We start from the raw sequence: 13,689 nt of genomic DNA, 5'->3' as shown, positions 1-13,689 counted from the left end.
TCATGGGGGCCTCTGACCCATATTCAGTAAAACACCCCTAAATCAGACAGCCTGTTTATTGGGATTGAGAAGTTTACCTATCCTTCTGGTAGTTGCTGATCTTGCAATGCCTTGGAAAGGTCTGATGATTTGACCATTATCACTAGTCTCATCCAGGATTGGCGCTTCTGCCCGTGGCTGCTTGCTCCCATCAATTATCTCCGTTCTGAAGAAGAAGAAGAAAACATAAGGGGGAAAAGAGAAAAGCAAAACCAGGCTGCTGACATGTCTCGACAAATCTCAATACTCAGAATTTTCAGTAATGGTGTGCGCATGATATTTTCATACCAGGTCCTCTTGACAAATAAAGGATGGCTGATATTGCAACTGCAAATCTTGGGGTCAGTAGATTTTCAACATGCCACCCGCATAAAAAGCTGGCATTACAGAACAGCCACCCCTTATAGAAACATCCCAAATTAATTCTTATTGATTCCCATTGGTGTCACATTTGACCCAGAGATGAGCTTCTGACCTCATATTTGCGCCATCACTAAGCCCGCCTATCTCCACCTCCGTAACACCGCCCGACTTCACCCCTGCCTCAGCTCATCTGCTGCTGAAATGATCATTTGTGCCTTTGTTGCCTCTAGTTTTGACTATTCCACCGCACTTCTGGCTGGTCTTTGGCATTCTACCCTACGTAAATTTGAGGTCATTCCAAACTCTGCTGCCAGTGTCTTAACTTGCGCCAAATCCCATTCAATTATTATCCCTGTACTCACTGCTCTACATTGGCTCCCGGTCAAGCAATGTCTTGATTTTAAAATTCTCATCTTGTTTTCAAATCGCTCCATGGCCTCGCCCCTCCCTATCTCTGTAATCTCCACCAGTCCCATAATCCTCTGAGATAACTACACTCCTCTAATTCTGGCCTCTTGGGCATCCCTGATTTTAATGGCTCCACCATTGGTGGCCGCGCCTTCAGTTGTCTGGGCCCCAAGCCCTGGAATACCCTCTCCACCTGTCTACCTCACTTTCCTCCTTTAAGAAGCTCCTTAAAACCTACCTCTCATCTGACCTGAAATCTCTTTATGTGACTCGGTGTCTTATTTTGTTTTATAATGCTCCTGTGAAGCACCTTGGGACATTTTATCACATCAAAAGTGCTATATAAAATACAGGTGGTTGTTTTAGATTTCAACGCCAGATTTATGTTGGACAGCAAGTTCAAAATCTACTCCCTGGTTCTTTCCAAACCCCTAGCTGTGACTGGAGAGAGTATTCTAAGCTCAGAATATTAACTTTATAAGGAAGTTCCAGTGGTCACTGGCCTGTCGCAAGTGGTGCGCACAATTTGGTGAATTAAGCGACACACAAGAAACATTTCGACAAGAGCGTGATTCGGGTTTCATACAAAAGCCAAAGATTTAAAAATGTTAATGGGGTTGAAATTGTGCTGTGTGGTATTAGGAAACAAAATACTTTTTTAACAAAGGTATTAATTCATTAAAAATAAATGATTTAATATCTATGTTAAATTAGTTGACAAAGCAACTTCATATTAATTTTTGTTCCCGATATTGCACAGCATTAAGCCAAATGAAAGGATTCTGGTGAACCTGTGGTCTACTTGCATTTTGGACACTAATGGTCATTTTGCTCTAATTTCTGGTTGGCAAACTGGACATTCCTGTTGGGAAGATGTCCTTAAGTCATTGTCAGTGATAAATTAGTACTTGGTGTTGCAGTGGGATAGGGACAGATTTTCAGAACTTACTCACAGGTTAGATATTAAGTGACTCTCGGCATCTAGCGAGACCCTGCCACTGTCATATGATGTAGACACCTCATTGTTCCCGTCAAAGTTAATTCTTTGTATCAGGTGTTCATCTGATGGAAACAATGTGTTAAAGTGTAGTTGGTGAAGACTCAACATGCAAATGACTTACGACTGCACCAATAGAAATGTGAGCAGCTAAATATTGCATATGAATACATGGTATGTACAGCATAGAAACAGGCCATTCGGCCCAACCAGTCCATGCCAGCATTTATGCTCCACGCGAGCCCCTACCCACCTTTCCTCATCTACCTCTATCATCTCTTCCCTTCTCCCTCATGTGTTTATCTAGCCTCCTCTGAAATGCATCTATACTATTCGCTTCAACCACTCCCTGTGGTAACGAGTTCCACATTCTCACCACTCTCTGAAAAAGTTTCTCATGAATTCCCTATTGGATTTCTTGTTGACTATCTTATATTGGTGGCCTCTAGTTATGCTCTTCCCCACAAATTGGAAACATTCTCTCTCTATCCACTCAATCAAAACCTTTCATAATTTTAAAGACCTTAATTAGGTCATGGCTCATTATCATTGCTGTTTGTGGGAGCTTGCTGTGCACAAATTGGCAGCTGTGTTTCCTACATTACAACAGTGACTGCACTTCAAAAGTATTTCATTGGCTATGAAGCCCTTTGGGACACCCTGAGGTTGTGAAAGGCGCTACAGAAATGCAAGTCTTTTCTTTCTCTTTTACTGCTTCAAGGAGCCCTCGACTCTCCACTCACAATGGTTCAACACTTTTGTAACCGTATAAAAGTACCTGAAGCAGAGAAGCATTTGTTCCTGACTTGATCGAAGCCGAGGGAGAGGGGCTCATCGTCTGAGCTCAGTTGGGTCTCTATTCCGAGGTGGCGGGTTCCTCGGCCTCTCCTTAGCTTTGGAATGTTACTCGCTATAATGGACTGATCATTCAGCAAATCTGGCCAATTCACCATGCTGCTGTCGTAGGCAGGCCAATGCGGCAGGCTGTGGATGAACGAGAAGTCTCAGTAGTCATGTTACAGTAATCGGAACAAAGCCATTTAACTTGCCAACATAAACGCTAGCCACCTTCTGGGGGCTTTCTATTTTTTTGAAGAGAAAATGCAGAAGTCCACTAATTAAGAACAATTGTAACTAGGAATGATATCACTGGCTTCAGATACCCTGGGGCCCAGGAAAAGGGATAATATAATCAACCAGACTACTGTCCTGCTAAAAAATGTGGTCAGGTTACAGCAACATCAACTTATATTTATATAGTGCCTTTAATGTAATAAAACGTCCCACGATGCTTAACAGGCATGTTATAAAACAAAGGTTCCCTCACCAAGCACCTTCCAAACCCAAGACCTCTACCACCTAGAAGGTCAAGGGCAGCAGATGTATGGGAACACCACCACCTGCAAGTCCCCCTCCAAGCCACACACTGTCCCGACATGGAACTATATCGCTGTTCCTTCACTGTTGCTGGGTCAAAATCCTGGAACTCCCTTCCCAACAGCACTGTGGGTGTACCTACACCCCAAGGATTGCAGCGGTTCAAGAAGGCAGCTCACCACTGTCTTCTCAAGGGCAATTAGGGATGGGCAATAAATACTGGCCTGGCCAGTGACGCCCACAACCCATGAATGAATTAAAAAGAAAATTTTAAACTGAGCCACTTAAGGAGATATTTGACCAAAAGCTTGTTTTAAAGAATGTCTTAAAGGAGGAAAGCGAGGTAGAGAGGCAGAGAGGTGTAGACAGGGTATTCCAGAGCTTAGGGCCTAGGCATCTAAAGGTATGGCCACCAATGGTGGAGTGATTAAAATCAGGGATGTTCAAGAGGCTGGAATTAGAGGAGTGCAGAGATCTCAGGGAGATGTAGGGCTGGAGGAAATTACAGAGATAGGGAGGGGTGAGGCCATGGAGGGATTTGAAAACAAGAATGAGAATTTTAAAATCAAGATGTTGCTTGACTGGGAAAAAGTGTAGGTCAGCGGGCACAGGGATCATAGGTGAACGGGACTTGGTGCGAGTTAAAACACGGGCAGCAGAGTTTTGGATGACCTCAAGTTTACGGAGGGTAGAATGTGGGAGACCAGCCAGGAGTGCATTGGAATAGTCAAGTCTAGAGGTAACAAAGGCATGAATGAGGGGTTCAGCAGCAGACGATAGGAGAAGATAGGATCCCGGCTGTGATTCTGTCCATCGACCAACAGTTTGCTGACACTAGCTAAGTAGCGAAAGTCTTGTTTAGTGAGATACTGGATGTCTTCTGCCACTTGTAGGACTGCATTTCAGTATATGGTGAAAAATCAGAGGATAGAGGGATTGAAATTTTAAATGCTGAAGGTAGTTCATGAAACTATCAACTTTTATAGATTTCTTTATAAATGTGCCAATCCCTTTCTGAGACAGAGATTAGAAGGTATACGGGAATGGTCCTCGGCTAACTGTCTCCGAGTTTCCCACAGTGATGCAGTGAAGATGTGAAACAAACTGACCTGGGGTCTTATCCTTTCAACACATAGTGCCAAGTTTTATAAACAGAGTGGGGGTGGGGTGGGGGTGGTGTGAGGGAGGGAGTCCCAGGCAGGGGCTGTCTCTACGTGGGGTTTGGTTCCAGAGCCGGTACCTCATCCAAATTAGAATTCAAGTGTGCGCTTTATCCCTGAATGTCTGATGGCCAGTGGGCTCAACCTGAAGCTGTCCTCATCCCATACCTGTTCTTGCATAGTTCCTATCCGTGACCACTGCATCGAGATTAAGTGGGAACCCTCATTAATTCCACCCTTCCCCACCCTTGTCCCAGTGGCACAATAGCCCGAAGTAGCACCCCCTCCCTCCTCCTTGCTGCTGCTCCTGCTGAGACCAGCATTTTTTTAATATTCAGTTGTGGGATGTGGGCATCGTCAGCCAGGCCTGCATTTATTGCCCATTCCTAATTGCCCTTGAGCTGCCTTCTTGAACTGCTGCAGTCCTTGGGCTGTAGGTACACCAACAGTGCCTCTGACCTGCTCTTGTAGCCACAGCATTTATGTGGCCGTTCCAGTTCAGTTTCTGGTCAATGGTAACCCCCAGGATGTTGATAGTGGAGGATTTAGCAATCGTAATGCCATTGAATGCCAAGGGGAGATGGTTAGCTTCTCTCTTGTTTCAGATGGCCATTGCCTGGCACTTGTGTGGCAAGAATGTTACTTGCCACTGATCAGCCCAAGCCTTGCTGCATATGAACATGGGCTGCTTCAGTGGCTGAGGAGTTATGAATGGTGCTGAACATTGTGCAATCATCAGCAAACATCCCCACTTCTGACTTTATGATGGAGGGAAGGTCATTGATGAAGCAGCTGAAGATGGTTGGGCCTAGGACACTTAGCCAATGTACCAGGAGACCTGGGACTTCTTATGGTCCTCATGATACATCGTGTGGTACATTTAACAACCAAAAGAAATGTGACAAAGTTTAAGGAAAACGAGTCTTTTCTCAAAGAAAATCTCAAAGAAATGATTGTAACCACCAAGGTTCTCTTTTCTACAAGAAGGTGAATCTCTCTTCCAACTGAAAGAGAAGCAATGGCAATAAAAAAATGAGATTAATAATTGTGGCACACTGACCTCTTTGCAATTATATCAGACTTCAGCTTCTCTTTGTAATCCTACATTAACAAAGAAAAATTAATCTTTTAAAGTGAAACTTTTTTAAAGTATCAATTAAAGAATGCCTACACTTGCAGAGGGAGGGAACGGCCTCTTCAAGGGTACTTTTTGGGGTAAAGTTCACAGGCCAGCCTGGCATTGGGCCAAAGTGCTTTCAGCTTTGCAGTATCACAAACTGTGCCACGTTCCAATCTCACAAGAGCTCATTCAAAGGAAGTCACATGAGACACCCTCCAAGCATGGTTATCTTACAGGAACGTCAGTATAACTCCAGTTTAGTATGGAAGCCAAATCTTAAAACTGCCCAGCTGGCCTACAGGATTAATTGAGGACTTTCAACTCCTCACAAACTGCAATGAAATAAATAACCAGATCATGTGTTTTTTGGTTAAGTGATAAACATTGGCCAAGACACTGGAAAGAACTCGCCTTAGTTTAGTTTAGTTTAGAGATACAGCACTGAAACAGGCCCTTCGGCCCACCGAGTCTGTGCCGACCATCAACCACCCATTTATAGTAATCCTACACTAATTCATATTCCTACCACATCCCCACCTGTCCCTATATTCCCCTACCACCTACCTATACTGGGGGCAATTTTTATAATGGCCAATTTACCTATCAACCAGCAAGTCTTTGACATGTGGGAGGAAACCGCAGCACCCGGAGGAAACCCACGCAGACACAGGGAGAACTTGCAAACTCCACACAGGCAGTACCCAGAATTGAACCCGGGTCGCTGGAGCTGTGAGGCTGCTGTGCTAACCACTGCGCCACTGTGCATTTATGGAACAGCTTATCAAGCTGGCACACACCTGACAGCAAATCATAGCTGTGACTATCAGCTAGATTAATGTCCTTATTTTCTGAGCAAGAAAAGTTTGTGAAATACTTTGCCATGAAATATTTCATGTGGCTAAAAGGGTTAAATTATGAGGACAGGTTGCATAGTTGAGGCTTGTATTCCCTTGAGTATAGAAGATTAAGGGGTGATCTAATGGAGTTGTTTAAGATGATTAAAGGAATTGATAGGGTCGGCAGAGCACTAAAATTTCCTCTGATGGGAGAGTCCATAACAAGGGGATATAACCATATAATTAGAGCTAGGCTGTTCAGGGGTGATGGCAGGAAGGGCTTCTTCACGCAAAGAGAATTCTGGACCTCTTCTCACTCAAAAATCTACTGAGGTTGGGAACAATTGGAAAATTTCAGAACTGAAATGGGCTGATTTTTGCTAGGTAAGGGTATTTAAGGGTCACGGAATCAAGGTGGAGTTAAAGTACAGAGCAGCCATGATCTTATTGAATGGTGGAGCATGCTTGAGGGGCTGAATGGCCTTCTCCTGTTCCTATGAAGATAGTGCCTTGATTAAAAGTAAACATGCCAAAATTGACACTTTAGACATGGGTAGCTTCATGGAGTGGCCTCAGGTTAGGTGCTTGTGGATTCCAAAAAAGGCTATGGCAGTCTTGATGTCAGGGAAGGATTGGGTACTGCACGTGAAGGAATGTATTGGGAGATGGCACAGCCTAGTGGGGATGGCATCAACTGATTTATCTCATGCGTAAGGCCATTCGTTGCAGAACAGTGGTTAAAGTCTCCCACTTACCTCCTCCAGATTGTCAGCAAAGGTCAAAAAGGAGCTGCCCGCTGTTGAGGAATCGATGTAATCATCGATTTCCAGAACGTTCGATTCATGTTGACTTGGGTCATTGATAGCTACCTGTGCAAATAAAAAAATTGGCTGAATATGAATTGTATCACTTGCAGTTTTTTTATAAAATTCTATTCTCTCGAATAACATGACCGTGTTACTGGAATGTGTTTCTTTAACTGCCTCAGAATGAGGCTTGTTGTCCAGTAAATGTTTGGTAACTATGGGATTTGTTAGTAGCATCGAGGGAATACAACAGCATTGCTCTGCAATACACTTTCCCAATAACTGCTACAGTCCAATTAAATATCAACTAAACTACTTGGGTCTTGATTGCTTACATTTGGTTGAAATTATCAGCAATGGGAACAAAGGGTTTAATTTGAGTTTTGTATTGAAGCTGAAGTACATTCTGCTGAACAGTCACGCAATCCAAAACGCCACAAAGATAAAAGCAAAATACTGCAGATGCTGGAAATCTGAAATAAAAACAAGAAATTCTGGAAATACTCAGCAGGTCTGGCAGCATCTGTGGAGAGAGAAGCAGAGTTAACGTTTCAGGTCAGAGGCCCTTCTTCAGAACTGGCAAATATTAGAAATGTAAAAGGTTTTAAGCAAGTAAAGCGGAGGTGGGGCAAGAGATAACAAAGGTGAAGGTGTTGATAGGACAAGGTCACAGAGAATAACTTACCAGAAGGTCATGGAACAAAGACGAACGGTATGTTAATGGTGTGCTGAAAGACAAAGCGTTAGTGCAGAGAGGGTGTGATTGACTGAAAGCACAGAGCACTCCAAGCACAAACATAAAAAAACGCTTGAAAAATACCAAAACAGTGGGTAAGCACAGTGGAAACTAAACAAACTGAAAAACCTAAAATAAAATAACCAAATAAAAAAGGAAAAAGAAAAAATAACTAAGCATAAAAAAGGGGACCCGTCATGCTCTGAAATTGAACTCAATGTTCAGTCCGGCAGGCTGCAGTCTGCCTAATCGGTAAATGAGATGCTGTTCCTCGAGCTTGTGTTGATGTTCACTGGAACACTGCAGCAATCCCAGGACAGAGATGTGAGCATGAGAGCTGGGGGGAGTGTTGAAATGGCCAGCAACCGGAAGTTTGGGGTCCTGCTTACGGGACTGAGCGGAGGTGTTCCGCAAAGCGGTCACACAGTCTGCGTTTTGTCTCCCCAGTGTCGAGGCGACCACATTGTGAGCAGGGAATACAGTATACTAAATTGAAAGAAGTACAAGTAAATCGCTGCTTCACCTGAAAGGAGTGTTTGGCGAATGGTATAGTGAGGAGAGAGGAGGTAAATGGGCAGATATTACACCTCCTACAATTGCAGGGGAAGGTGTCGTGGGAAGGGGATGAGGTGGTGGGGGTAATGGAGCAGTGGATGAGGGTGTTGCGGAGGGAATGATCCCTTCAGAATGCTGACAGGGGAAGGGAGGGGACGATGCGTTTGGTAGTGGCATCAGGCTGGATGTGGCGGAGGATGATCCTTTGGATCTGGAGGCTGGTGGGGTGGAAAGTGAGGACAAAGGGGAACCCTGTCGTGGTTCTGGGTGGGGGGCAACGGTTGAGGGGAGAGGTGTGGGAAATGGGCCGGACACGGTTGAGGGCCCTGTCAACTACAGTGGGGGTGGGGGGGATTCCTCGGTTGAGGAAAAAGACATATCGGAAGCACTGTCGTGGAAGGTAGCACCACCAGAGCAGATGCGTCAGAGATGGAGAAACTGGGAGAATGGAATGGAATCCTTACAGGAGGCAGGGTATGAAGAAGTGTAGTCGAGGTAGCTGTGGGAGTCGGTGGGCTTATAATGAATATTCGTAGACAGCCTATTCGCAGAGATGGAGACAGAGGAATCGAGGAAGGGAAGGGAAGTGTCGGAGATGGACCAAGTGAAGGGAAGAGAAGGGTGGAAATTAGAAGCAAAGTTGATAAAGTTTTCTAGTTCCGGGCGGGAGCAGGAAACGGCACCAATACAGTCATCAATGTACTGGAAAAAGAGTTGGGGGAGGGGGCATGAGTAGGATTGGAACAAGGAATGTTAGACATATCCCACAAAAAGTCAGGCATAACTGGGACCCATGCGGGTACCCATAGCAACACTTTTTACTTGGAGGAAGTGAGTGGCGTTGAAGGAGAAGTTGTTCAATGTGAGAACAAGTTCAGCCAGTCGGAGGAGGGTGGTGGTGGATGGGCACTGGTTGGGCCTCTGTTCAAGGAGGAAGCGGAGAGCCCTCAAACAGTCCTGGTGGGGGAAGGAGGTGTAGAGCGATTGGACGTCCATAGTGAAGAGGAGGCGGTTAGGGCCAGGAAACTGGAAATTTTTAAAATGACGTTCGGCGTCAGAAGAGTCACGGATGTAGGTGGGAAGAGACTGGACCAGGGGAGAAAAGATAGAGTCAAGATAGGAAGAAATGAGTTCAGTGGGGCAGGAGCAGACTGAAACAATGGGTCTGCCGGGAGAGTCCTGTTTGTGGATTTTGGGAAGGAGGTAGAAGCGGGCTGTCCAGAATTGCGGGACTATGAGGTTGGAAGCCTCCTCTTCACTATGGACATCCAATCTCTCTACACCTCCATCCCTCACCAGAAGCTCTCCGTTTCCCCCTTGAACAGAGGTCCAACCAGTCCCCATCCACCACCACCCTCCTCCGCCTGACTGAACTTGTTCTCCCATTGAACAACTTCTCCTTCAATTCCACTCACTTCCTCCAAGTAAAAGGTGTTGCTAGGGGTACCAGTTATGCCTGTCTTTTTGTGGGATATGTCGAATATTTCTTGTTCCAGTCCTACTCAGGCCCCTCCCCCAACTCTTTTTCCAGTACATTGTTGACTGTATCGGTGCCATTTCCTGCTCCCGCCAGGAACTAGAAAACCTTATTAACTTTGCTTCTAATTTCCACTCTTCTCTCACCTTCGCATGGTCCATCTCCGACACTTCTCTTCCCTTCTTCGACTTCTCTGTTTCCATCTCTGGGGATAGGCTGTCTACGAATATTCATTATAAGCCCACTGACTCCCGCAGCTACCTCGACTACACTTCTTCACACCCTGCCTCCTGTAAGGACTCCATTCCATTCTCCCAGTTTCTCCGTCTCTGACGCATCTGCTCTGATTATGCCACCTTCCACGACAGTACTTTCGATATGTCTTCCTTTATCCTCAACCGAGGATTTCCCCCCCCCACTGTGGTTGACAGGGCCCTCAACCGTGTCCGGCCCATTTCCCACACCTCTAACCTCACCCCTTCCCCTCCCTCCCAGAACTGCGACAGGATTCCCCTTGTCCTCACTTTCCATCCCACCAGCCTCCAGTTCCAAAGGATCATCCTCCGCCACATCAGGCATGATGCCACTACCAAACGCATCTTCCCCTTTCAGCATTCTGAAGGGATTGTTCCCTCCGCGACACCCTCGCCCACTCCTCCATTACCCCCATCACCTCATCCTCTTCCCACGGCACCTTCCCCTGCAATTGCAGGAGGTGTAATACCTGCCCATTTACCTCCTCTCTCCTCACTATCCCAGGCCCCAAACACTCCTTTCAGGTGAAGCAGCGATTTACTTGTACTTCTTTTAATTTAGTATACTGTATTCGCTGCTCACAATGTGGTCTCTACATTGGGGAGACCAAACGCAGATTGGGTGATTGCTGTGCGGAACACCTCCGCTCAGTCCCGTAAGCATGACTTCGAGCTTCCGGTTGCTGGCTATTTCAACAACCCCCCCTGCTCTCATCTCTGTCCTGGGATCGCTGCAGTGTTTCAACGAACATCAACACAAGCTCGTGGAACAGCATCCCATTTAGTGATTAGGCACACTACAGCCTGCCGGACTGAACATTGAGCTCAATAATTTCAGAGCATGACGGGTTTCCCTTTTTATGCTTAGTTATTTTTTCTTTTTCTTTTTTTATTTGGTTCTTTTATTTTAGGTTTTTCAGTTTGTTTAGTTTGTTTCCACCGTGCTTACCCACTGTTTTGGTTTTTTAAATGTTTTTTTTATGTGGTGCTTGGAGTGCTCCGTGCTTTACAATCATTCACACCCTCTCTGTACCAACGCTTTGTCTTTCAGCACACCATTAACATACCGTTTGCATTTTTAGTTTTAGAGATACAGCACTGAAATAGGCCCTTCGGCCCACCAAGTCTGTGCCAACCATCAACCACCCATTTATACTAATCCTACACTAATTCCATATTCCTACCACATCCCCACCTGTCCCAATATTTCCCTACCACCTACCTATACTAGGGGCAATTGCTAATGGCCAATTTACCTATCAACCTGCAAGTCTTTTACATGTGGGAGGAAACCGGAGCACCCGGAGGAAACCCACGCAGACACAGGGAGAACTTGCAAATTCCACACAGGCAGTACCCAGAATTGAACCCAGGTCGCTGGAGCTGTGAGGCTGCGGTGCTAACCACTGCGCCACTGTTCCATGACCTTCTGGTCTGTTATTCGCTGTGACTTTGTCCTATCAACACCTTCTCCTTTGTTATCTCTTGCCCCACCCCCGCTTTACTTGCTTAAAACCTTTTACATTTCTAATATTTGCCAGTTCTGAAGAAGGGTAACTGACCTGAAACGTTAACTCTGCTTCTCTCTGCACAGATGCTGCCAGAACCTGTTGATTATTTCTAGCATTTCTTGTTTTTATGCCACAAAGATAAATCCTTGGAGGAGATGGCAAACTAGATATTTCCAGTTGGAGGATGTGAAAGATCCCAAAACACTTTCCAAAGAAGAGAAGGAAGCTCTCTCAGTATCCTGGCCAACATTCCTTCTTCAAACAACACCAATTAAACTGAATCCGATGAAAGGTCATCGACCTGAAACGTTAACTCTTTTCTCTCTCCGCAGATGCTGCCAGACCTGCTGAGTATTTCCAGCATTTCTTGTTTTTATTTCAGATTTCCAGCATCTGCAGTATTTTGCTTTCATTCACCTAATTTTCTTTGTGTAAACTGTCACACTTTGTTTACATAGCAACTGTGACACCACTTGGCTACACAATAAGAAGTCATATAAATGCAAGATATTTATTGTACCTTGTACCTGTACCATTGCTGGTGTCTCTTAGTTTTCCTCTAGATTCCTATGTTCCCCATACTCCCAGTGATTGCTAAGCAAAGGAACGTTTTTTTAAAAAAAACAGGAGTTTGTTTTATATCTGACAATTCCAGCCAGAGGGGGTAGATGCCCGGTTGCTGCTTCCTGCTCCACTAAGTTATGATAGTGTTATGCATTTGGGTCTTCTGTAGATACAGAAATGTTGGTAACCAGTAGATTCAGATTTAAGGCAAAAGGACCAGAGGTGACATGAGGAAATTTTTTTTGAACACAGCGAGTTGTTATGATCTGGATTGCACTGCCTGAAAGGGAATTGGATAAATAGTTGAAGGGGAGAAATTATACAGGTCTTTGGAGAAAGACCAGGTGAGTGGGACTAATTGGATAGCTCTACCAAAGAGCCAGCACAGACACGATGGGCTGAATGCCCTCCTTCAGTGCCTATCATTTTGTGATACTGTACCTTCTCAGATTCAACAGTGCCACTTGCTGCCATTGTCAATCTCAGTGTTTTACTTTTATGAGAGATGATTCTCATTGTCTTATATCTACTTGTACAATACTGGGACCCAGGTGGAGAACAGTGGAACATCCTTGTGAACTGGACTTGGTCTCCATATCTTGCACACATGTATTTATTCAATAACTCCAAAGGTGGGCCAATTTAACTTGATGAGGGTTGGTTGAAATTCCCTAAGCAGCTTTACTCTGCAGTAAGGGGCACCTACAGAGCAATAATTATGGTGAGTTCAATTGATTCAGTTTACTTTTTCACAATGATAGGAAAAATAATGGCTTTGGTGACAAGCGGAGACAAACACAATGAGACCACTTCTTCCACACGGTTTGTACAATCCATTCCATGGTGGACTCTATCTCATGGGGGCAAGTGTGTGTCAGTATGTCCTGGTCCCCAAACATAGTAAAACAAAAATCCAGAGCATTCACCAATCCTCATGTCCCTACTATTCAACTCTAGCCTACCCCCATTTTAAGAGCACAGGAACCATCATGCACAATGGAGTGTTTGATGCTCTCAATCTACACCTATCCCTATCATCATTAATCCCATTTTCCACCAGGCATTTATCCAGCAAGTTTTTGAAGGGAATTGACACAACATCGATCTGTTTGCTGGGAGTCTGTTCTATCATTCCACTTGTTCAGAAAAGGTGATGTTGAACTCCAAAGCTGAAAAGAATAGGATAAATATTCAGCTCACAGAGGAAAAGGATTACAATCCTGGATTAGTGATGTTTCAGCTTACCCTGCTCCGAGCTTTGCGGAAGAGTAGAATGATGATTAGATAGACTGGATAGATGATTATACTGGATACAATGCCGGCCGCTACACTCTCTCCACTCAGAGGTACCAGCGTTGAAACCGCAACATTGCTGGGAAAAGTAAAGCATTACATTCATACAATTATTTGTTTAGTCGTAGTGTAAGATCCTTGAATAACCTACTGGAGAAAAAGCCATTTAGGAGTGAAATCAGGAAGCGGTTTT

At 44.9% G+C, this 13,689-nt stretch overlaps 1 protein-coding gene across 6 annotated transcripts in view; it reads right to left on the bottom strand.

Moving 5' to 3' along the window:
• The window catches only part of pkd1a (polycystic kidney disease 1a), a 192,903-nt gene that overhangs the window by 42,117 nt on the left and 137,097 nt on the right, over nt 1-13,689 (bottom strand). For 5 of the 6 annotated variants that reach the window (XM_068056535.1, XM_068056536.1, XM_068056532.1 and 2 more), the window contains 6 exons: nt 13,449-13,575; nt 7,056-7,169; nt 5,405-5,445; nt 2,586-2,791; nt 1,764-1,872; nt 78-205 (listed from right to left, as the gene is read on the bottom strand). In XM_068056535.1, coding sequence (XP_067912636.1) covers nt 78-205; nt 1,764-1,872; nt 2,586-2,791; nt 5,405-5,445; nt 7,056-7,169; nt 13,449-13,575 — 725 coding nt within the window. Of the gene's footprint in view, nt 1-77; nt 206-1,759; nt 1,873-2,585; nt 2,792-5,404; nt 5,446-7,055; nt 7,170-13,448; nt 13,576-13,689 lie in introns of those variants that run through there. The other variant, XM_068056537.1, reaches the window with a different exon arrangement.

Source organism: Heterodontus francisci, chromosome 24 (assembly GCF_036365525.1).
Source record: "Heterodontus francisci isolate sHetFra1 chromosome 24, sHetFra1.hap1, whole genome shotgun sequence".
Lineage (NCBI taxonomy): Eukaryota > Metazoa > Chordata > Chondrichthyes > Heterodontiformes > Heterodontidae > Heterodontus > Heterodontus francisci.
The sequence above is the reverse complement of the archived record's forward strand: the minus strand, read 5'-3'. Positions and strand labels throughout refer to the sequence as shown.